The 25,662-nt window shown below is 42.6% G+C and overlaps 1 protein-coding gene across 4 annotated transcripts in view; it reads left to right on the forward strand.

Annotated features, from left to right (window-relative positions):
* Nucleotides 1-25,662, forward strand: part of LOC140351606 (echinoderm microtubule-associated protein-like 6) — a 108,832-nt gene that overhangs the window by 80,830 nt on the left and 2,340 nt on the right. The window contains exons 28-43 of one of the 4 annotated variants that reach the window (XM_072437498.1): nucleotides 571-805; nucleotides 2,174-2,300; nucleotides 5,679-5,693; nucleotides 6,578-6,656; nucleotides 6,757-6,886; nucleotides 8,198-8,296; nucleotides 9,084-9,104; nucleotides 11,194-11,367; nucleotides 15,560-15,768; nucleotides 16,624-16,781; nucleotides 19,217-19,331; nucleotides 20,107-20,295; nucleotides 21,215-21,387; nucleotides 22,274-22,433; nucleotides 24,765-24,868; nucleotides 24,940-25,093. In XM_072437498.1, the coding sequence (XP_072293599.1) occupies nucleotides 571-805; nucleotides 2,174-2,300; nucleotides 5,679-5,693; nucleotides 6,578-6,656; nucleotides 6,757-6,886; nucleotides 8,198-8,296; nucleotides 9,084-9,104; nucleotides 11,194-11,367; nucleotides 15,560-15,768; nucleotides 16,624-16,781; nucleotides 19,217-19,331; nucleotides 20,107-20,295; nucleotides 21,215-21,387; nucleotides 22,274-22,433; nucleotides 24,765-24,868; nucleotides 24,940-25,093 (2,142 nt within the window). The remainder of the gene's footprint in view (nucleotides 1-570; nucleotides 806-2,173; nucleotides 2,301-5,678; nucleotides 5,694-6,577; nucleotides 6,657-6,756; nucleotides 6,887-8,197; nucleotides 8,297-9,083; nucleotides 9,105-11,193; nucleotides 11,368-15,559; nucleotides 15,769-16,623; nucleotides 16,782-19,216; nucleotides 19,332-20,106; nucleotides 20,296-21,214; nucleotides 21,388-22,273; nucleotides 22,434-24,764; nucleotides 24,869-24,939; nucleotides 25,094-25,662) is intronic. The other 3 variants (XM_072437501.1, XM_072437499.1, XM_072437502.1) reach the window with 3 other exon arrangements.

Raw genomic sequence — 25,662 nt, forward strand, 5'->3', positions numbered from 1 at the left:
AATCGTATAATGATGGGCATTTAAAATATTCAAACAAATTTTAGAAGATATGAGTCAAACTAAGTGTTAGAGGAGTTAGAGTTGAAAGGAGAGGCGGGAGAAGTTTATTTACCATCAGTCTGAGCCCCGGCGACCTGAAGATGTAACAAGCATGACTAGCGCTTCCACAAAAGGAGGTTTAATTAGAAGCTAAGAGCAAAGAGAAGTGCATAGCATACAGCTTCTGTGAGACCAAGGAAACTGATAATGTTGGAGAAGGACAAATTCTATAACAGTATGTTACTGTATACATCACAGTAATGTGATGTATAGACAGAACTAATCACACAGAAATGTCAACAATGATAGAAACGGAGGTGTCCTTGTTAAGACTCTGTAACTAAGGTTTGTAACCAAAAACATCATCAGAAATGATCTTTAAAAATGATAAAAATGGGTAAAACCCCTTAACAGGATACAAATGTGCCAATGAAGACACACTAAAATGATGTTAAACGGGGGAATTAACCCAACTATTCAGAATTAATTCATTTTTGTCTGATTTGAGTTTTTGTGTCTTTCTTGTGCCAGGGTCAGTTTGCTCGGTTTAAGAAGTATGTTGGCCACAGTGCTCAGGTGACCAATGTACGGTGGGCTCAGGATGACTCCGCCCTCCTCACTGTGGGCGGGGCTGACACTGCCCTCATGATCTGGACCAGGGAGCGAGGGGGCGGGGTCATAGCAGATGGGGATGGGCCTCTGTTTCGGGACAACCGACCTCTGGTGGACAGCGAAGAGTCTGATGATGACACGGAGGAGGATGGAGGTCAGTACACATGACTTTTACCAAATAACTAATCCATTATTATAAATACATCAGTGTAATCCTTCATTCATCCAGATGTGGTCCATCAAGTTCGTCATCTAGACAAGGATTTTAATTTAAGTTTCAACTTCAATCCGGCAATCGAGTTTTACCCTGAATTTGCCCTGCCTTTTTCAATAACATTTATTTTTGTAACGCCCAAAATCACAACAGTAGTTGCCTCGAGGGGCGACAGTGAAAAACGGAATAAACAATGTTCATAGGGACTTGGCAATGTCCCAGCATCCCGTGTCCTTAGACTCTCCTTCTCGGCCAGGAAAAACTACCAAACTTCTTTGGGGAAAAAAGTAGAAACCTGGAGGAGTTCCACAGTGAAGGAGGGATCAGACTCCCTCAGACGGACAGCCGGACGCCAGATAGACAGTGGAGCTGGAGCCACTCAGGAGGAGAACCAGTTCTTCCAGGCAGAAGAAGAACCGTCCAAATGGAGTAGAGACCGTTTCTCCAGGAGAGGAGCATCTGGGTCCACAGGTCATCGATGTGCCTGTCCCACTCCCGGCGGGGAAGTGGGAGAAGAAGAACAAAAGGCAATGAACAGATTGCAAGTTAAATGAAATCTTAAAAATTGTTTGATAGAATAAGTAGTCTGAAGCAGAGGATGGTGCTCAAGGTGCCATACTTCCCCCAGCATAGTTGCTCCTAGGGCAGCGTAGCTGAAACTGTAGTTTTATATTTCTGTTCCTAACTGGCCTGACCATAAGCAATTTCAAAGAGGAACGTTTTAAGCTTGGTCTTAATTGAAGAGACTGTGTCGGCCTCTTCAACATGGACCGGAGCTGATTCCATCACACACTCTACCTCCTACTGTGCTTTTAGAGACTCTTGGGACCACCAGAAGGCCAGCATTTAGAGAGCAAAGAGCTCTGTTTGGATGACATGATTCTATAGCAAATTATTATTATCAACCCATTAGACATGTTTTGGGAAATTGCAATCCTAATGATTAGCATTGATTGGCGTGCTTTCTCACTTGACCAAGGTGAGAGCACTCTGCTGTCAGCAACCAGCAAATTATTCACATTTTCTGTTTTTTCCCACAAAAATGGTTTCCTTCACACCTCTTTCAAACCTTCCCTTCTCCCTGCATGACCTCTGGACCTTGCTGTCTTCAAACAAGTAGTTGGTTAGTTGGTGGGTTTAAGTTAAGGTAGACTTGATCTTTCTTGTAGAAAAAGCTTGTCCGAAGGACAATGTTTTATAAAATGTATTATTATCACCATTAGGAATGTGTATTTAACATACACATTCCTAATGGTGATAATAATACATTTTATAAAGCCTTTGCTGCATGTCTCAACTCTCGTGTAGGCTATGACAGTGACGTGGCCCGGGAGAAGACGGTGGATTATAGCACCAAGATGTACGCTGGCAGCATCCGAGAGATGAGAGGCACCAAACCCCAACACCAGCTGAAGGAGCTGTCTGCAGAGGAGAGGTATGCTCACACACACACACACACACACACACACGCAGAGACACACACACGCAGAGACACACGTACACACACAGACACACGTACACACACACATGGACACACACGGACACACACACAAACACACGGACACACACAGACACACAAACAAACACACGCACATACGGACACACACACGCACACACATAGACACACGGACAGACACATGGACACACACACGTGCAAACACGGACACACACAGATGCATGGACACACACACACGCAAAAACACGTGCAAACACACACACGGGGACACACACGCACACACACGGACACACACACACACAGACACACAAACACACAGCCACACGGACACACAGACACACCCACACACACAGACACATGGACACACACACAGACACACATACGTGCAAACGGACACACACAGCCACACGGACACACACGGATACAGACACACGGACACGGACACAGACACATGGACACACACACAGGCAAACACACACACGGACACACACAGCCACACGGACACACACACAGACACGTACACACACACACACACACACACGTGCAAACACACACACGGACACACACAGCCACACAGACACACACACACGGACACAGACACATGGACACACACACAGACACACACACGTGCAAACACACACACGGACACACACACACACGGACACAGACACATGGACACATACACAGACACACACACGTGCAAACACACACACGGACACACAGACACATACACACACGTGTACACACACATACACACACAACAGTGCTTGAACGAGACATGTTAAGCTTTTTTTTCTAGTACTTAGTTATGAACTCTAAAATATGTAGCTCCTTATTCTACAGTTTGTTCATTATAAACTGTATAACTGGTCTAAAATGGCTTGGTACGGTAATAGAAATGGGACCACTAAGTGCAGAACTGAGAAGCCTGCCTTTTTATAGCATTTCACTGTAGAAAGTTGTGAATTTTATTTACTTGGTTTTAGAGGAATAACCCTTAGAGATGAATCATCTGGTGTTTGCGAGGCTCCTCAAATTTGGACAGGTTTTATTGTTGAAAAATGGTTTTAAGTGCTGCCCAGTGGTCGAGTGTTTAAGGCAAGTGCAGAGGCCTCAGAGTTGTGAGTTCAAATCCTGATCTGTCCTGTCTAATAAAAGCCTAAAGGCCAAAAAAGCAAATTCTTGAACAATGGCTCCAAAAGATTCCAGAACCTTTTGTGTGTTACGTACATGACTGGAAGTCGAAATAGTATAATTAAGCGCAAGTTAGTATAGATAAGTGGGCGGGGATAGGGGGTAGGTGAAAACAGCCATTTTCTGAGCACTCCAAATCTCAGTTGCAGACAGGATAACTCAAACATGCAGGACTCAATCAAAATACAACTTTGAGTAAACTAATGATGATGAAACACTGTTCAAAAGGTTATAAAGTCTGAATATGTCTCCTTTAAGCAATGACGTCCTTCATTGACTGTGAAATTTTCCTCTCCTTTACACTATTTTTGACTTCCAATACTTTTTCAACCCCTAAATGTGTAAACAAATAAATATGTTGAAATGTAATTATACATTTGTATAATTTCACCTTTGGTGTGTGTGAGTGTGTATGTGTTTGTGTGTAATTATCAAGCTAAACTGATTTGATGCATGCCCTCCAGCATGCCCTCTGCATCTACCTTTAGACTCTAGATAATCATAATAAAACACCCTTCATGTTCATAAATAACACAAGGTATAAATTATAAAAGAATTTAGCATTTATATTTGTATACAAGATTTTTGAATAGATTTAATTTTCACACCAAGTTCAGCAGTGCCTGGGATACTAGGATACTGCTAGCTTAAACCTACTATGAGTGTCACAGTGGCCAGTCCATTGCTGATGCTGTGAAAAATCCTCTGCTGCCCAGAAAGCATTTTTCCATAGAGCGCAATGTAAAAACAAAGTGCTAGTGTTCGGCCTTTCACAAAGGTCAGGGTTTGTGGCAATTTCTGCCTATTTTCAGATCATGAAGTGCTAACTAAATTTTAAGATAATAATATATTTTGTATTGTTCTAAAAATTATAAAAACAATACAAAAATAGAGCACAGAATAGCAACTTTTTTAGGTTTATAAATTCTCTTCCTGTTTGTAATTAGGAACTAGGTTACTAGAAAATTCCCCAGAAAACACTGGGCAAAAACTCATCCAATGTCACCATTTTTTTTATTTGACAAATAAGAATATATATGAGCACCTTTATTTTGTTTAATACATTTTTAGATATTCAAAAAGGTTTTTTCTTTGTGTAAATTATGCATAAACTTTGACTGGAATGAGTATCCTAGAGTCACTTGATGGATCATTGATGGATTCAACGTTCTCTACAAATACCTACTCGATTGCTTTAAAACTGTAATTTATGTGTACAACAGCAGTGTTCTCGCTGAGGGCTTTTGGCATGGCAGCCCGCCATGCTGCGGCGGGTACCCGCCATGCCAAAAAGATGCCGCCATGCTGCCGCGGGGCCCCGCCATGCTGAAAAGATACCGCCAGATAACCGTGCGCGCGCCGCAGGCATTTTAGGGTGCTGCTGTGCTCGCTTGCGCGTTCGGGTGCTCGCCGTGGTGCTGTTTGCTCACGTATGGAAAGCCAATTATGATCACACTCCGCCACTCAGGAGCGCCGTCTGGCGTAAATTACGGCGCTCATTTACGGCGCACAGCGTTAAAAGCTCCGCTTTATTTTGTAAAAGCGTCGGAAATTACGCCCTGATACGCCGCTCAGGAGTGTGATCATATTGGCTTTCCATATCGAGCGCCAAATTTTTTTAAGTACTTTTTGCTAGCGACGCCTACGGTGGTGTCCCACCGCCATCCTCAAACCTCAGCCCAGCGAGAACACTGCAACAGATAACCAAGTAAAGTCATACGCACTTGAGGCTTTTTAAACTTTTGGTTCGGCACGCTCTGCTTTGCTCTAACAACTCTTGCGCTGATTGTTCAAAGCGGTCACATGATATGCAAGCCTGCACAACTCTGTACAGCCACCAATGAGCTTGGCCCATTGACTCAAACTGGAGGCCATCTTGAGATCCGGGCTGGTCATAACATCTAAAAATGTAGATGTTTTATTTCTAAGTTGCATGGTTTTGGTTTGGTATTACATAAGAGTCAATAGCTTTGAACACTCAATAAGAAATGGCACACTAAAGGGTGCTCTGATTTTTCTTTTACATGGACAGATGAGAAAAATTTCAACCAAAAAATGAAATGCGTTTGTGTCCCAATTGGGTACCCTTACTTGTTGAGTGTTGATTTTGCCTGTGGAAACTCTTAATATGTGTGTTGTCTTTTAACTTGCATTCCCCTGGAGGCAGGGCATTGTCAAGTAAGTATAACAGGACTTTTAGAGCTGTTAGCATTAGCATCAGGCCATGTGTGTCCTGGGAACGATAGCAACATGATACGCAAATATCAGAAAGTACATAGACAATTTTTTATAGAAATTTCTTTGAGAAAATGTTCTCAAAAGAAACGAGTTCTGATTTCTTGCTGACTATTCTCTGCCTGAATGAACAGGAGCTGAAGAAACACATTTAGCATATATTGTCTGCGCACCTTAGCCTCTGCAGCCTGCGCTGATGGTACATTAGCATGGGAGCATTGCGCTAGCATGTAGCTTTGCCACAGCCGCTCAATCTAAAAGCGTGTGTATGTTCTTTATGTTCTCTGTGTGTGTAACAGGTGGAAGACATCGAAACACAAAAAAATATTTCAAATACTCCTCCAGATTTATTTAATTTTAGTTATAACTTGGAAATTTATGTTTGTTTCAGTTTTTGGATATTGTTTCTTTTTTGTAACGTGTGCATAGGTGTGCCTGGGTTGTCTTTGTGTCTTTCTAAAAGCTTTTTACTTGGTTCTGTCCCTCTGCTCTCCAGGGGATCCAGGTAACTCTGTCCACCTGTCCTTCCATGCTACTGCATTTGGGCATTCTTGGCATTAGCCTAAGATTTTAGCAGCTTTATTTTTGCATTCTTCCCATGGATCAAAAACTTTCCAAACTCACTCACTCCAAGTTTGCATCCTGATGTCTTCCTCATTGATAGTGGTTCTAAAGGCGTACTAAAAGCGTGGTTGACATACAATGGTTGTGGTGTCCTCGGTTCCTCCACCTGTCTGTTTGTCTTTCTAAAGTTATCTTTCTAATAAAATAAAATGTTTAAATCTTAATCAAAATGTTAAAAAATCCATAAATTGCTTGTTTTGTAGGCCTCCAGTGAGTCGAGCAACGCCACAGCCAGAAAAGCTGCAGAAGAACAACGTGTCCAAGAAGAAGCGAGTGATAGAGGTTTGTTATCTAGTGCTGTCAATTGACTTTGACAGCCCTAGTTATATCCAAGTCATAAAAGATTTTCATGTGTTATTCATTTGTAAATGTGTGTCTGTAGGATCTGGAGCTGGAGCACGTGTTTGGATTTAGGGGCTACGACTGTCGGAACAACCTGCACTACCTCAACGACGGCGCAGAGATCGTCTACCACACCGCTGCGACGGCCATCGTGCACAGCTTCAGCAATGGTAACCATAGCAACACCTTACCACTTATTGTCTTCTCCAAATGCTTTGGGATTGGGCAGTATTGACATGGGCTCGGACAGAAGCGGGCAGTCAGACCTAAAACCCGAATCCCACTCATATTGTGTGTGTGTGTGTGTGTGTGTGTGTGTGTGTGTGTGTGTGTGTGTGTGTGTGTGTGTGTGTGTGTGTGTGTGTGTGTGTGTGTGTGTGTGTGTGTGTGTGTGTGTGTGTGTGTGTGTGTGTGTGTGTGTGTGTGTGTGTGTGTGTGTGTGTGTGTGTGTGTGTGTGTGTGTGTGTGTGTGTGTGTGTGTGTGTGTGTGTGTGTGTGTGTGTGTGTGTGTGTGTGTGTGTGTGTGTGTGTGTGTGTGTGTGTGTGTGTGTGTGTGTGTGATTTCCATTAAGTGTTGCCTTACTTTTCACCAGTTGACCTTGTGTTTATGATGAGAGAGTGACCACTGCACAAAGCCAGCTCGTCCCAAACACTCTCATTGGGGTTCAGATCTGGAGTAGATGAGTTTCTGCTTCTCATTAGATGTTTTTTTTGCTTGATGCCAATGATTTGACACTTCTCAAACACACTGACATCTCGTCCATGACCACAGGATTTGTCTTTCCACATGGTTGCTTCAGAAGCCTCTCACTGCATCAGATGGGTTTAAATACTGTGTTGCAACTGAAAGATCATGTCAAGCGTCTCATTAGCATTTGACAGGTCTGATTTTAAGTTGAAATGAGGCTATTGTAGAGAGAGGAGCAAAATTGCCCCCTTACCTCTTCTTTTAAGCTCTCTTTTCAAAATGTTTACCTCACTGTTTTCAAATGAGTCATTAGTTGCTATTAGTTTTAGTATTAGATGTCGATGCATGGGTGAATTAGCTGATACAGTGAAAATAGTGAAACCTTTTCTACAATAGACCACTCCTGGACAAATGAAGGATTCCATTGATTTATTAAAGACAAATAAAAATGGCTTTCATATTAATTTCCTTAATGTGACATCCAGATTTTATTAATTGTCATTTAACACAAAAGATGTCAAAATGTGCTCCAAACCACATGGTTTTACTGACAGAGGACACAATTAAAAAGCTGATTACTGGCAATAAATATATATATACATACATACATACATACATACATACATACATCGGACTAACCCTCATCCACCTCAACATCGTCTCTGTGAATGTGGCGTTTAGTGGTTGTCAGAGAAACTCTTGGCACGTGAGGGCAGCCAGGCTTTTGTCGATCAGCCCCAGGGCAGCTGTGGCTACAAATGTAAGTTGTAATGTGTTTGTGTTTTATGTGCAGGGACCCAGAGCTTCTACCAGGAGCACACAGATGACATCCTGTGTCTGACAGTGAATCAGCACCCCAAATACAAGAACACCATCGCCACGGGCCAGATCGGTACTCTCACTGTTTGTGTGTGCTGCTTGTGTGCGTGTGTGTGTGTGTATGTTTGTGTGCGTGAGTGTGAGTGTGCGCGTGTGCGCGTGTGTGTGTGTGTGTGTGCGTGTGTATGTGTGTTACTAATGTGCCCTCAGGGTCCTGCTTTACTCCTGCTTCTGTTTGACCCGCTTGTTTTACCACTGACCTGAGCTCACTAATACACTCTAGACCTGGTGCGAGGGGTGGGAGTTACTGACAAAAATGAATATCTCTATATTTTTCTGGAGCATCCCACTAACGATATCCAGACGATATTATGTCACGCCAACAAAAATGTGTTAAACATGTCTTAAACATATTAATTCATGGACAAAACAGGAATAAATCTTACTTCGCTTGAACAGTTTTAGAATGATCCTGAGCTTTACCAGAAAAAACGAGCAGAATGGTCCATTTGGGATCAAATGTTTTTGTATTAAGTTAGTAAACTGTGAAGCTGGATTTTAAAATAAGAGCGGTTAAAAGCTGAAGTTTATTCAACTGATTGTGTGAGGTGAAGTGTAATTCTCCATCTTTCCACTAGACTATTTATCTTCTTGGTTCATAACATGAAAAAGTGATTAAATTAAATCCAAATTTCTCTTGACAATAATAATTACATAAAACATTAAGTTGAGTTGCTATTTCTTTGAACCCTTTTTACACATGCATGAGCCCTCAGGTTTTCATGTTTTGGTTTTGTTCTTTTGTTTTTCTGTGTGTTTGGCTGGCCTCATTTACCACCATCGCTCTCCTCACACTTCAGGTGACTGCAGCGAGTTTCCAGGTAACAACCGCACCGCCTCCCCATCGCAGAGGCCCCCAGGAGCCCAAGGCAGAGCCGGCATCCTCTGTACACACAGGAATTCAACCAGGACAGACAAAAATAGACAATAACAAAAAAAAAAAAAATGGGAAAAGGCTGGTAGATATTTTAGCAGTATGATGTCATATTTTCCCGTGCAATTAGCTCTTTGCACAACATTGCTCAAATTGATTATTTGTGGTGTTATTTTAATATTTATTATCCTTCAAAACTAGCATTAGCTTTGAGACTCTTTATAAAAACAGAAATGTGCTTCGGTGAAGTATTCATCTTATTTGTCAGTAGGGGTGTTCGAGTTCAGCAGCGGCTTGTCTGGATGATCAGCGGGAGTTGAAGTGAAGCAGCCTTGTGAGCTCCAGCACGGTTAAACCGGATCGGATCTGTGTAGGTTTTACTTATCTCGAACGCGCCTAATGCAGGGGTGCCCACACATTTTCGTCGGCTCACAAGCTAGTTTTATATTCAACAAAGCCCGAAGATCTACATATAGATCTAAATTATTGTATAATTTAGTTAATTATTTTTATTGTCAGTATTAAACAGGTTTTGATTTTTGTTTAACCATAATTAGGCTATAGAAACACAATGTAGGCTTTCATTAATAGCCTAATATAACAGCTCATTGTTTTCCTCCTGATTTGTCATTACTTTTCCCATTATAATCCAGGCCTAAAAATATAATTCTAAAACGAACAACATCCATCCATTTTCTACCGCTTGTTCCCTTTTGGGGTCGCGGGTGACTGGAGCCTATCCCAGTGACTTCGGGCCTTAGGCGGGGTACATCCTGGACAGTGGCCAACTTGTCGCAGGGCCAAGAGACATAGACATTACAGACAGTTCACTCTCACATTCATTCACTAGGGCCAATTTAGAGTCACCAATCTTACCTAACACATGCATGTCTTTGGACGGTGGGAGGAGCCGGAGAACCCGGAGAGAACCCACGGAGAACATGCAGACTCCACCCAGAGAGACCATGTGATGTTGGTCTGGTCCAGGAATTGAACCCATGAGCTCCTTCTTGGAGGCAAGAGCGCTAACCGCCTTTGCCACCGTGCACCCCAAAATGAACATTAAAAAAATAATAATAATTACACCCACTGATATTTAGTGTGAAAGCGCTAATATGTCTTAAATTAACCCAGGAGGTTCAGACGAAATGTTTCTGCTGTTTATCTCAATAGAACTCTGAACAACTGAACCGTGATGTCACACTTAACAATCTTCTTGACAAAAACCCCAAAGTGATCAAACAGCAGCAGAAGGAGTGACTAGTGAGTCTATTCATGGGTTCACCTTCCTGTTAAATGCAACATTTAGAGGACTTTAGTTTTCAATTGTTAATCAATATAGTAATGGTCCTAATTTCTCACTCTAAATCTAAATCCATGGGTTTTAATCTCTATAAAACCCATTGATACTTATGTTTACTTATACTTACATTTTTAAAAATTTTAGCAATGTTAAATGTTTACTTTGAATTAAATTGAAACGGGGGGGGGGGGGGGGGAATAACACAATACATTTTTAAAGTGTACTGTGATTTATTTTCAAGTGAAGGTAAAAAATAATTATGAATTGCAGTGTTATTCATTCAGATGATAAATTGAACTGAAAGAACACCAAAAAAAAAAAAGCCTAGAAAGAGAATACAGAATTTGGGTACCTTGAGTGGTGATTGGTTGAGAGGCAAAGGTAGCAGGCTGTGCAGTCCCTGGTTGACCTACAGGTGATGCAAGATATGAAGGAAATGGTCTTCATGGTTGAATTTAGACTTACATTTTATAGGCATAAACTAATCAAATTATTTTTCTTATTTAAACAAATGCAATGAAAAATCTGAAAAGTACAGTAGATGTGGACCGTAAAGAATGCTAAGGATGTTAGCGCGGCTGTGTGGCTCCTGGGGCGTCTGCAGGCTGCCTTGATGCCCTGACTGCTCTGTTTTGTCCTGGTTGTCCCCTCTGTCCTTCAGTGACACTCATCTTGTATTTTCTTTACTCTGACATGTGACTAAATCATGACTCCTCCTTCTCCCCCCCCTCAGGCAGCACCCCCTCCATCCACATCTGGGACGCCCTGAGTAAGCAGACGCTGTCCATCCTGCGCTGCCCCCACAGCAAAGGGGTGGGATATGTCAATTTCAGCGCCACTGGAAAACTGCTTCTGTCGGTGGGAGTGGAGCCGGACCACACCATCACTGTGTGGCGCTGGCAAGAAGGTCTGTGCACATGTGGGACAAGGTTCTCTGATTGTATTGTATTGTACTGTATTGTTTGATACAGTCACGATTCAACAACCCCTTTTCCCTCAGACCGCTATGCTGTGGCGCGCTTTGGCTCTGGGTCCAGAGGCAGAGCCCGAACATAACTCATGTTTTCTTAATAAATAAAAGATAAATTGTACCTGAATTTACCAGCAATTCACTAAAAGACGTTTAGTAATTCCCAGTTTGTGGCTCTGTGAGATGAGTAAGCAAGGAACTACTGGTTTATCCTCTCTCCTTTATGCATTTATTTCACTTCTCTGCACCTTTATTGCATATCTTTATGAAATGCCTAGGTTTTGGATAATGTTAGATGTATTTTCCTCTGCACCTCTCCACGTCTCTTGCCCCTCTAGTTTTCCTCTTCACCTCTCCACCCAGTGGCAGTTTTGGGGTGTTGTAAAGAACTGAAAATGGTAATTTGTTAAATTAGAAGCAGGTCATATTTAATATTTACTATATTTGATATAATATTTACTGATCTCAAAACCTATTCTAATCTAAACATCTGAACAGGACACGTAACATTTGAACATTGGGCCCCTTATTTGACTGGAGCTTCACAATTATTGCATCCTTTGAACTTGTGAGCTTGTGGAGAGTTTCTGCTTGAGTTTGCAGGATGTCAGAATATCCTCCCAGAGCTGCTGTTTGGATGTGAACTGCCTCATCCCTCATAGATGTTTCACTTGAGGATAATCCAAAGCTTCTCAATAGGGTTGAGGTCAGGGGAGGGTGGGGGCCACACCATGAGTTTCTCCTCTTTTATGTCCACAGCAGCATGAGATGGTGCATTGTCCTGCAGAAAGCACGGTTCTTTTTGTACCATGGAACAAAGTGGTCAGTCATAAACTCCACAAACTTTGCAGAGGTCATTTCCCCTAAAGGGACCGACCAGCTCTCTCCCCATGCTTCCGGTTTAACACATGACTCCGCCTCCTCCTTGCTGTGATTTATATTGACTATTTGGCAAATCATAAAAATATCATTTGCATAGTAATTTGGAACACAGTGTAACAAGTCAATGTTCATCTTGGCACATCCTGTGAAATGACAACAGGAAGCGAACATTTAGTATCTGGACATTGGCATGACATTTTTCAATAACCCCTAAACATGTGGGCTCCTCATTTTGAGAAGCTCTGGCTGGATAAAACAGGATCACATCAGCGTTTAGTGTGAAATTATTATTTTCTGTGTGTATCAGCTTTTTCTCATTTTGTTTTCAATTGAGTCTGCGTTCTCTCTTGTCTAATAATCTCCAGGAGCCAAAGCAGGTCACTTAGATCAGGGCTGTCAAGCTCATTTTGGGCCACGGGCCGAAATTCTCTGCTCAGGCTGGGTCAGGGGCCGAACGTGCAGAAACGGGAACATGGACTTATGATTTGAATATATGAATATATGATTTCAGATATGAAATGCTGATATCACAGACATGTTGGTTGTTGCTGCACCAACTCAATTTGAGCTTATTATTTTTATAGTTTAAGATTATTTTAAAGACAAATGATTCATGTAGTGAATTAAAGAGTGTGTTTGAGTTCACAGTCACATTAGGGTGGACAGTCAGCTCACAGCAGCTTCACTGTCATGTTCATATTTTCTTACACTCTGACCTGTGTTTTTACTTGTGGCTCCTGCTCTGTCCAGGTTTGCACTTGTGTGGATGTTTTCCGCACAGAGCATCATTAACGCTTTTAGCACAGCTCTAACATCCACAAATCCGTCTCCTTTCTTTCTTCCACGTGTTTCCCAAAACCACACGTCTCTTTCCCTGCTCAGATCTCTGCTAAAGTCTGTAAAGTTTAGTGTGCATCGGCACTTCTCAGCCCTCAGCACCTGCTCCAGCATAGAACTGTGGGACTCATAGTTCTAGCGATAAATGCTATATATCTTAATTTATTAATAAATATAAATTACAAAAAACATCTGGCCCCGCCCCCGGGCCACATGTTTGACACCTTTTTGACTTAGATGGACCAGCAAGGTTCACTTACGAAAATCACGACAGTTTTCTGACTGCTATAGACAAAGTACTGTATGTTGTTTTTGTGTCATCGTGCAAGACATAATTGGCTGTGAGTCGTTCCCAAAGAGGGTGTTGGAACCTCCCGTGGGTCGCAAGGCTTTGAACTGAGGATTGAGACTTATTTTCCAGGTATGATAAAGCCATTAATTACAGAATTGATTGTGCTTTTTTTTAGTACTTTTGAACTAAAACATAAAGAGATCATTGTTTTACACTTTCATTGTAAACTGTAATATTGATCTAAAACAGCTTAGTCATAGAAACAAGTCCATTGACAAACTACAGAACTGAACATAGTGACATTTCACAACATGTGTCACTCGGAGTGTTAAGTTTTTAAACAATCACAACTAAGTACAGGGATGTGAGCCTCAGTTGCAGGACAATACAGGATTATGCAACCACGGAGGAGCAAACTAATGATCAGGAAACAAAAGCTCATTAAAGTTTATTTATTTAAAGAAGAACTATTATGCTTTGTCTTCAACTATAAAGTGGATCATTGTGTTGTATTTTGGAAATCTTAAATTGCAACATTGATTTAAAACGACAAGCTTAAAAATTAATTCCGTGTACGTCTGTGTTGAAAACATAAACCCTTAATATTACGTCATCTATGGACAGCTGCAATTCACAGTAGTGAGTAATATAAATAAAAAATGCCAAAATGGCAAGTAAAGTAACGCTGTCGGATCCTACCTGTGTCACTTTTTAAGAAAATAAAGTTGCTGAACAAGCAATTGAATTTTAGTGGCTGTGACACGAGGAGCGGTGAAGACCTGGACCGACGGAGCAATAGCGTCTTATCCACAGGAGAATAAGAATTACCCAATTATGCCTGTAATACAACCTCGATTGGTTTAATGACAAGGGGAACAATGTTATGTTTGGGTGCAGAGATGCTCAGCGATACCCCCACTTCCCCAACCCACTTCAAACATGTAAAAGATACGTAGGTGTTTGATGTCTGTAACACAACCTTAAGGTGACTATTTTTTAAGTTTACAAAAAAAAATTGTAAATGTAATATTATTAGCAACTCATTACTCCATCCATCCATCCATTTTCTACCGCTTGGTCCCTTTCGGGGTCGCGGGTGACTGGAGCCTATCCCAGTGACTTCGGGCCTTAGGCGGGGTACGCCCTGGACAGTGGCCAACTTGTCGCAGGGCCAACACAGAGACATAGACATTACAGACAGTTCACGCTCACATTCATTCACTAGGGCCAATTTAGAGTCACCAATTTTGCCTAACACATGCATGTCTTTGGACGGTGGGAGGAGCCGGAGAACCCGGAGAGAACCCACGGTAACACGGGGAGAACATGCAGACTCCACCCAGAGAGATCATGTGATGTTGGTCTGGTCCGGGAATCGAACCTATGAGAGCGCAAGAGCGCTATCCGCCTTTGCCACCGTGCACCCCTCACTCATTACTCTTTATGTTTATTATGAGGGCCCCCTACAGCTCCTAAATGTCCCTGCACTGCCCCTGCTCCAGCGTCACCTGAAGCCCATCTCCTGCTCTTCTCCAGAACAGATCGAGGCTCTAGAAAACACTTGAGACATTTGTAAGTTGAACCGCTTTGGCTTTGCGCACGCCGTGGTGTCAGCTCCACAGTTCGCCACTGCATCTGTACACATCGCACGTCTTGTTTCATTCTCTCTTTTTCATGGTTTCTAATTGAATATGAGGCTAGAACTGCTCCCAGCTGTGCCCCTGATCGCTCTGTCTGCTTAAACTGTGGCTTTGGTAGCTGCCCATGCTATGGAGAGAGAGCAGCGACACTCGAGTCCTTGTTTGATTTGATTCGATAAAGAAGTGAAGACTGAATTGTAGGTTTAATAGCAAAAGTAACAGAGCAACTGCTGCACAAATGGCCTATTATGTCATTCAATCCATACTGGCTGGTCAGGTTGGTGCCTTTTTCTTTGCATAACATGTTTCCTTTAAAATGTGAAAACTGTCAGGAGCAGTGGAACCGTTCCCCAGATGTTGAGCCAGAATATTGGTCAAAATGATCTAACTGGAGGATTTTTGTTCTACTACATTAGATTGAATTTGCAGTTCATTGGCAGATGTTTAACCCACTGACCTGGCTGTGTGTGCATTACAGGGAGCCGTGTGTGCTGTAGGGCGGGGCATCCAGACCGGATTTTTGTGGTGGAGTTCAGGCCCGACTCGGACACTCAGTTTGTGTCTGTGGGCATCAAACACGTGAAGTTCTGGACGCTGGCTGGAGGTGCGCTCATGTACAAGAAGGGCGTGGTGGGCACGGTGGAGGACGGCCGACTGCAGACCATGCTCTCTGTGGCATTTGGAGCAGTGAGTACCCGCTCATGCGTCACTATACAAAACCGAGGGATCATGGCAATTAGGGTTAAATAATTTAATAATATTTTTTTCCTAGTATTTATTGATCACAGTAAAAAATAAAAAAAACAATCCGCTATGGCTTTCAATCCTAATTTCATGAACACAAACAAGCTTTTAATCGTTGCATCACACAGACACAATCAACTCACAAAATAGTTCAATTATTCCTATTTATTTATTAACATTTTGATAATTTAAAAAAAAAGACTTATCATTGACTCTTTCATACAATTGGATATTCATTCAATTCAAGCTCTAATGTTAACAATACCATTACAAACAAAAACAAAAAAGAATAAACTAGTTCTGATTTGACCAATAATACACTATTCGTAAGTCTCATTTGGACTTGTTGAAAATTCGAAAAACGAATTTACTGAACAATTGATTACTAAAATAATCGTTAGTGGCATCCCTAATATAAGGTAACGTAATGCTCCCAACATTTAATTAGATTTGTAAAACCAGTTGTCCAGTATTTTTGTATCAATAATATCCATATTATGATCCATTTTATGGTATCATTATCACCGAATTGTCATATGATTTAATAATCTGATAAATCCAGATTTGGTTTGCATGTAAATATAGCAGAGTACAAGAGTAAAAATATAATAAAGCTTTGAATAGCAGTAGTTTTCTTCACATTTGCTGCACTGAAATGTAGCAAAGGATCATGGTCTGTGTTGTTTTTACTGCGTTTCTGCTGCAACAATAGCATATATGCTCAGGACTTTGCGTTGTGATATATTATTAGAATCTCCAATTTAACCTTTGGTGTCGTGTTGTGTGTCCCTGTGTCAGAATAACCTGACGTTCACGGGGGGCATAAACGGCGACGTGTACGTGTGGAGGGAGCACTTCCTGCTGAGGGTGGTGGCCAAGGCCCACACTGGCCCTGTCTTCACCATGTACACCACCCTGAGGGACGGCCTCATTGTGACCGGGGGCAAAGAGAGGCCGTGAGTAGGACTCTACAATCCTCAACACACACATGAATACACATATACTATTCAAACTGTGAATACTGGAGCTGCAAGATTCATCGCAATTGAAATAGCACTTTGAATGGACGCATTTTCAAATCGCAAAAGCTGCAATTTTGTAGCATTTCCTTCACAAACAACTTAATATTCTGTCTTATTCTGCATAAAAAGATACTAAGCCTGTAGTTTGGACCTGTACAAACATTATTTTGTCAGTTGAAGCCTTTTTCAGTCCTTTTGTCAACTCCCCTGGATGCTTTTAAACCCTGAACTTTGAACAGAATCTGATTATTAAAACATAAATTGCAAATTGAATTGCAATCTCAAAACAAACATCACAATTAGATCGTTTTCCCAATTTCTGCAGCCCTAATGTTTTCTAACCTGATTTGTATCGTAAAGGCTTTTTCCCAAACCCTCACCCACCGAAGCAGGCTGACCCAACATGTGAGGGGCACAGAGGCAGGCTGACCCAACATGTGAGGGGCACAGAGGCAGGCTGACCCAACATGTGAGGGGCACAGAGGCAGGCTGACCCAACATGTGAGGGGCACAGAGGCAGGCTGACCCAACATGTGAGGGGCACAGAGGCAGGCTGACCCAACATGTGAGGGGCACAGAGGCAGGCCAACATGTGAGGGGCACAGAGGCAGGCCAACATGTGAGGGGCACAGAGGCAGGCCAACATGTGAGGGGCACAGAGGCAGGCCAACATGTGAGGGGCACAGAGGCAGGCTGACCCAACATTTGAGGGGCACAGAGGCAGGCCAACATGTGAGGGGCACAGAGGCAGGCTGACCCAACATGTGAGGGGCACAGAGGCAGGCTGACCCAACATGTGAGGGGCACAGAGGCAGGCTGACCCAACATGTGAGGGGCACAGAGGCAGGCTGACCCAACATGTGAGGGGCACAGAGGCAGGCTGACCCAACATGTGAGGGGCACAGAAGCAGGCCAATATGTGAGGGGCACAGAGGCAGGCATACCAAACATGTGAGGGGCACAGAAGCAGGCTGACCCAACATGTGAGGGGCACAGAAGCAGGCTGACCCAACATGTGAGGGGCACAGAGGCAGGCTGACCCAACATGTGAGGGGCACAGAGGCAGGCATACCAAACATGTGAGGGGCACAGAGGCAGGCTGACCCAACATGTGAGGGGCACAGAAGCAGGCTGACCCAACATGTGAGGGGCACAGAAGCAGGCTGACCCAACATGTGAGGGGCACAGAGGCAGGCTGACCCAACATGTGAGGGGCACAGAAGCAGGCTGACCCAACATGTGAGGGGCACAGAAGCAGGCTGACCCAACATGTGAGGGGCACAGAAGCAGGCTGACCCAACATGTGAGGGGCACAGAGGCAGGCTGACCCAACATGTGAGGGGCACAGAGGCAGGCTGACCCAACATGTGAGGGGCACAGAGGCAGGCTGACCCAACATGTGAGGGGCACAGAGGCAGGCTGACCCAACATGTGAGGGGCACAGAGGCAGGCTGACCCAACATGTGAGGGGCACAGAGGCAGGCTGACCCAACATGTGAGGGGCACAGAGGCAGGCTGACCCAACATGTGAGGGGCACAGAGGCAGGCTGACCCAACATGTGAGGGGCACAGAGGCAGGCTGACCCAACATGTGAGGGGCACAGAGGCAGGCTGACCCAACATGTGAGGGGCACAGAGGCAGGCTGACCCATTCCTCTACTGCTCTTTTGAATTTAGAGCTTAACCCTGTGTTGGTACTGGGTGTTTTTCTGTTGCTCTAAACACGTCTGTCACGTAATGTGCGCACATTTCTCCAAACGTCTATCATCCCCCTTGGGACTCTGCTTACAATCAAAGTTTTGCACCTACCAGCCTAGATCTGAGAGTTAAAGTCTGGATAACAAAAATAATAAAGATTTTCTACCATGTTGTAAAAGATGGTCAAATGAAAATTGGCCTCATAAATTCAATAAAAAATTTCAAAGAGCAAATGAGACAAGATGTGCGATACGTTGCACTGACACGCCGAAATGCAGAGCCGTCACCGTCAAGTTTGGGATACACACCCCTAAAAGTAAACTAGTTTTAACTCTTCTATCTATAGTGCACTATTATATGCTCTGACTTTGGTGAAACTTCTTAGGACTTGTCCAATAAAAAGTCATTTCCTTATTCTCTTAGTGACAGTGACGGACTTTGAAACCTATAAAAGAGCAACAATACCACACTGGAGCATGTGTGTCAGTCTTTTGTACAAAGAAGGATCAATTATATCGTTTTACAGTGTGTGAGAAAACACAATGTGTGCTTTGTGCAATAAAATTGAATAGTTTTGACACATATTTTGTCTTCTCTTGTACTCTGGGCCTTTATGAAGTCCCCACGTGAGTTTGTTCATTGTTTGTTTGTTTGTTGTTGTATTTTCTCAGGACAAAAGAGGGCGGGGCGGTGAAGCTGTGGGACCAGGAGATGAAGCGCTGCAGGGCCTTTCAGTTAGAGACTGGCCAGCAGGTGGAGTGTGTGCGATCTGTCTGCAGAGGGAAGGTAAAGCTGCTCTTTATGTGTGCTAATCCTAACCCTAAGAATAAGACTGAAAGAATAAAACAAAATTACAACTACAGGTTTGTTAAATTATGTCAAAACTTGACTTGTATAGCTTTTTAACTAATGCTAGAATCCATGTTGGTAATAAGTTTATGCAGGTAATGAAGGTATTCAAAATACTGAATACCTGCATTAAAATGTATTTTGTAAAATATTCTGTTACTTGTATTGTGTTTACAGTCATGTCACAAATTATGTTATATCCCAGATATGTTTTTATTTTTACTAAAGTGTAAAGAGTTAAGGCCCAAAGTCACTGGGATAGGCTCCAGTCACCCGCGATCCCCAAGGGTGACCTTTCCTAGTTTCCTCAAATCAAAGAAAACACACTTCACAAAGCTATAGAACGAAACATATGTGCTGATAACACAAGCCAGATTTTTTAAACTAACTAAATTAAAAATGTTGACATGTTCATTATTTATTTTTTTAAATAGTGTGAAAGCCTCAAATTGTGATCTTGGAAAAATAAAATAAAAGTAGCGTTTTATTGTATTGTATTGATTTTGTTAACACTTACAGTAGCATTTATTTACACAGCATTTTTTATATTTTTCTGAACCCATGGCAGCCTACATTCTCAAATTTGTGCTTAGCTATTTTTTATCAATTTGACTCAAAAAAGAGTAAGAGTAACTATCATCTTAGTGCTGTATGAATCTAAAATACAGATATGTAAATCGTCTCAGCCTCAGTGTACATGTTGTGTCCTCAGGGTAAGATCCTCGTTGGGACCAAAGATGGAGAGATCATTGAAGTGGGAGAGAAGAACGCAGCATCCAACATCCTGCTGGACAGTCACGGGCGCGGGGCCATGTGGGGCCTGGCCACTCACCCGTCCAAAGAGCTGTGCATCACCGCCTCTGACGACTGCACCATCCGCCTGTGGGACCTCAGTGACAAGGTGCTGCCCTGCGCTCTGCACACTCGCTCTTGAGACCGGGTTATAAACGTGTCGATTGTGTCATCATTTATTAGACTAATAGGCTGCGATCGTGTTCAAGAATTTAATGACGTCATATAACTCTATGCGTGAAGGTCTATTTTTGAGGATATTTCCAAAATAGAAAACCATTTTTTGTTTGGGATTGGATCCACAAACACAAACAATCCCAAGCAAATATTAATCTTAACGTTTTAAGTCCTTTTAACTGACAACAATTACACCTTTGGAGTTTTTATAATCGTCCCATTTTCTGAGACTGTTGTGAAAACGTTATTTCACTTTTGTTTATTTCTGCTGATAGAGAAAATGTTGATGTTGTTTTCATGTGGAGAAGCCCAGTAATTACAGAGATATGAACCATACAGAGAAGTCTGTAATCTGACAGCTAAACAGTGATTTCTCACCGGTTCCTGCTCCGTTTTAAACTATAGGCATTCTAACATGTTGTGATGTCATGTGAACACAACATATTATCATCACTTATTATCAACAATAAATAGACATAAAATTATATAATAACTATACTATACTTACTATACTATACAGCCTCGCAGCCCAAGCCATGTGTCTCTTTATAGTCCACATATTCAGTAGCACTAAATTCACTCAATTTGTTTTATAATTAGAGGAGTTTTAGCTAACTGATTACTAAACTAATTTGATTGCTGCAGCCTTAAAAGCATTAGACATTTTCTCCAGATTAGATTGTTTTGTCTGTTTAGCCTTTGTAGCACTGGCTCCTGACTGTCCCCTCAGAACACACATGTGTACTGCTTGTGTGTGTACTACATGCAGTACTGTACTTGAAGTATTTCTTGCTTGTGATTGTATGTACTTGCTCAGTTGAAGTATTTCCTGTGTGTTTTTGTGTTCTCAGAAGCTGTTGAACAAAGTGTGTGTGGGCCACGCGGCGCGCTGTGTGAGCTACAGCGCAGACGGAGACATGCTCGCTGTGGGAATGAAGAACGGAGAGTTCCTGGTGCTCCTCTCCATCTCACTCAAGATGTGGACCAAGAAACGCGACCGCAGCGCCCCCATCCAGGACATACGGTATTACACTGTAGGCTACTAATGTGTGTGCATAGGTTTGAGACATAAGGACTGCTACCATGGATATAAACAATTCAGAACAAACTATTTTATCCTTTCACCGTTCAAGCATCCTCAAATTGGCCTCCACAACATGTCACACATGTTCTTCCAAATATGCTGGTATTTGCAGGTCAATGGCACAACAACTATTAGATTGTAGACTAGAGAGACTAGTATGTATGCAATTACAATCTATTAACATGTTTTAAATCTTGGCAAAACATGGCAAATGTATTTTAAAAAGTGAGGTATAGAAAGGTGGAAAAATTCACATCTCTTTTTCAAGAGGGACCTGGCAGCAGACAGGGATCAAACATTTAAAATGAATTTAGATTTACAAAAAAATGATACAGTTAAAGGCCGTATGGACGATTTTTCGGCGATTTGAGAACGCAGGCGGAAGTGCGCATGCCACTCCCCCGTGCGGACCGATACAACACACACGTGCGTTTGTTTATTAGCGCAACGGAGCGCATCGCTCGTCTCCCGTAGATTTCTGTCCACTTCTGCGTCAGCTCGAACTCTTTCTCCGTCTTCATTTTGCCCCGTACACTGAGGGAACTATATTATGATAGATCCATGCGCTTAGGCACGCGGAAACGTGGGGACAAGCCTGACGCGGCTGCAGGTGAGCGATAGGTGCGTTTTATGATTGATACGTGGCAGGACAAATGATTTATCCACGCCACGAGGAAATATGATAAAAAATTTGCTGAAAAAAATCGTCCATACCACCTTTAAATTAAACCTTTTCAAACTTTTTTCAAAGAGTCTTGGGAGAGAATGAATAAAAGTGCCCTGTAGATCGACACGTGTGAGTCCAATAAACTGATGTACTCTGCAGGTTCAGCCCAGAGCGGCGTCTGCTGGCTGTTGCCGTGGACAACACTGTGGACGTGTACGACATGACGGCCGGCCCCAGTCTGAGCCGCCTGATCTACTGCAGCGACATCCCAGCCTGTATCCTGCAGCTGGACTTCTCTGCAGACAGCGCCTTCATACAGGTCAGCACACTCTTTACACAGGTCAGCAAACTCTTTACACAGGTCAGCAAACTCTTTACACAGGTCAGCAAACTCTTTACACAGGTCAGCAAACTCTTTACACAGGTCAGAACACTCTTTACACAGGTCAGAACACTCTTTACACAGGTCAGAACACTCTTTACACAGGTCAGTACACTCTTTACACAGGTCAGCAAACTCTTTACACAGGTCAGAACACTCTTTACACAGGTCAGCAAACTCTTTACACAGGTCAGAACACTCTTTACACAGGTCAGAACACTCTTTACACAGGTCAGAACACTCTTTACACAGGTCAGTACACTCTTTACACAGGTCAGCAAACTCTTTACACAGGTCAGAACACTCTTTACACAGGTCAGAACACTCTTTACACAGGTCAGAACACTCTTTACACAGGTCAGAACACTCTTTACACAGGTCAGAACACTCTTTACACAGGTCAGTACACTCTTTACACAGGTCAGCAAACTCTTTACACAGGTCAGCAAACTCTTTACACAGGTCAGAACACTCTTTACACAGGTCAGAACACTCTTTACACAGGTCAGAACACTCTTTACACAGGTCAGAACACTCTTTACACAGGTCAGTACACTCTTTACACAGGTCAGCAAACTCTTTACACAGGTCAGCAAACTCTTTACACAGGTCAGAACACTCTTTACACAGGTCAGAACACTCTTTACACAGGTCAGAACACTCTTTACACAGGTCAGAACACTCTTTACACAGGTCAGTACACTCTTTACACAGGTCAGCACACTCTTTACACAGGTCAGCAAACTCTTTACACAGGTCAGCAAACTCTTTACACAGGTCAGAACACTCTTTACACAGGTCAGCAAACTCTTTACACAGGTCAGAACACTCTTTACACAGGTCAGAACACTCTTTACACAGGTCAGAACACTCTTTACACAGGTCAGAACACTCTTTACACAGGTCAGTACACTCTTTACACAGGTCAGAACACTCTTTACACAGGTCAGCAAACTCTTTACACAGGTCAGAACACTCTTTACACAGGTCAGCACACTCTTTACACAGGTCAGTACACTCTTTACACAGGTCAGCAAACTCTTTACACAGGTCAGAACACTCTTTACACAGGTCAGAACACTCTTTACACAGGCCAGCAAACTCTTTACACAGGTCAGCACACTCTTTACACAGGTCAGAACACTCTTTACACAGGTCAGAACACTCTTTACACAGGTCAGAACACTCTTTACACAGGTCAGAACACTCTTTACACAGGTCAGTACACTCTTTACACAGGTCAGAACACTCTTTACACAGGCCAGCAAACTCTTTACACAGGTCAGCACACTCTTTACACAGGTCAGAACACTCTTTACACAGGTCAGAACACTCTTTACACAGGTCAGAACACTCTTTACACAGGTCAGCAAACTCTTTACACAGGTCAGAACACTCTTTAAACAGGTTAGCACACTCTTTACACAGGTCAGCGCACTCTTTGCACAAGTCTGTGCACTCTTTACACAGGTCAGCGCACTCTTCATACAGGTCAGCACACTCTTCCCACAGGTCTGTGCACTCTTTACACAGGTCTGTGCACTCTTTAAACAGTTCTGTGCACTCTTTAAACAGTTCTGCACACTCTTTATACTGGTCTCTGCACTCTTCTTTACACAGGTCAGCTCACTCTTTACATAGGTCTGTGCACTTTTTACACAGGTCTCTGCACTCTTTACACAGGTCTGCGCACTCTTTACACAGGTCTGCGCACTCTTTACACAGGTCTGCGCACTCTTTACACAGGTCTGCGCACTCTTTGCATGAATAATGTTGACACATTATGCCCTCAAAATATATATATTTTTTTTTATCTTGACACGAGTGCAGTGTGGCAATAAACAAGAAGCAGCTAACGTGCTCTAGCTAAGTCTGTCGACACAACAAATAAAGTTAGCACGTGTTTAGGACGAGCCATGCCTTTGGTACAGCAATTTATCACAAGTTCAAGTCAGCGTTTGGTGAGAAATATTTAGCGTTTTACCTGCTTTTATACCTAATTTTTTATGTTTTGTTTTCACTTGGATTCTCTCTCTCTCTCATCCTCACATCTTGTTCCGGCCTCCTAGAGGGCACCAGACTGCTTTTATAGGTAGTACCTCTCACGGCCTGCCTGCATCGCTTAAATGAACTTTTACGTTTCATTTACAACAGTGAAGACACTTTCAGATGTCCCAATCTGCTCCAAAGTGATCCAATGTTTTCATAGCTTTAGTCTTCGCACAGATCTGCTCAGCTTTATTGTAAACTACTGCTCTGTATTTGTAGATTTCCACTGGAGCGTACAAGCGCCTGGTGTTTGAGGCTCCTTCAGGGAAACTTGTTATAGATCAGAACGTCATCGACAGAATCACCTGGGCCTCGTGGACCAGGTACAGTGTCCTCTACTGTCTGATGAGTGACATGTTATAATAGCTGCAAGTAAACGTGTCTGTGCCCTCAGTATCCTGGGAGAAGAGGTGCTGGGGATCTGGCCTCGAAACGCAGACAAAGCTGATGTGATCTGTGCCTGTGTGTCCCACGCTGGAGCCAACATAGTCACCGGAGACGACTTTGGACTGGTCAAACTCTTTGACTTCCCCTGCACAGACAAGTTTGTGAGTTCTGCCTCAACAATTCACAGTACAGAGAGTTTCTTCAGTGCAGACAGTGACCTCTCAGGACAGGCTCTCGTTTTGTACCCATTTGGGATTTTATTATTAGACATTCTATGAGCTATAGATCCTTTAGAAGTTTGTCTGGAATGGAGGCAAACATTAAGTGGAACACAATGTTACAACACAACAGTAGTTGCCCCCTACAAAAATAAATTGACTTGAACAGGGATTATTTATTCTATAGTATGAAAAATCAAGGTTGTTTTGGCAGATGAAAAACACTCCGATACAGGCCAGTGATACCAGAGTAAAGTTTGAAGACATTTACGACATTTACTTTTACATATTTGATTTTTATGACGTTGCATTCATGATGAAGGCAAAATCCAGATTTTTAGGATTTACTGGACAATATCTACAGCTTTATTACATTCTTGTACTCTGAAGTTCAATTACAATGTTGAGTTTGAAAATGTTCAGTGTTGTTTGCCTTGTAACAGAAAACATCTACACTGGAAATTCAAAACTGTTGTTTATGTTTTGCTACAACATTGACTTTTAATTTGAAT

The sequence above is a fragment of the Eucyclogobius newberryi genome, unplaced genomic scaffold (assembly GCF_026437365.1).
Source record: "Eucyclogobius newberryi isolate DKJ021-1_F unplaced genomic scaffold, fEucNew1.0.hap1 SCAF_8, whole genome shotgun sequence".
NCBI classification, from domain to species: domain Eukaryota; kingdom Metazoa; phylum Chordata; class Actinopteri; order Gobiiformes; family Gobiidae; genus Eucyclogobius; species Eucyclogobius newberryi.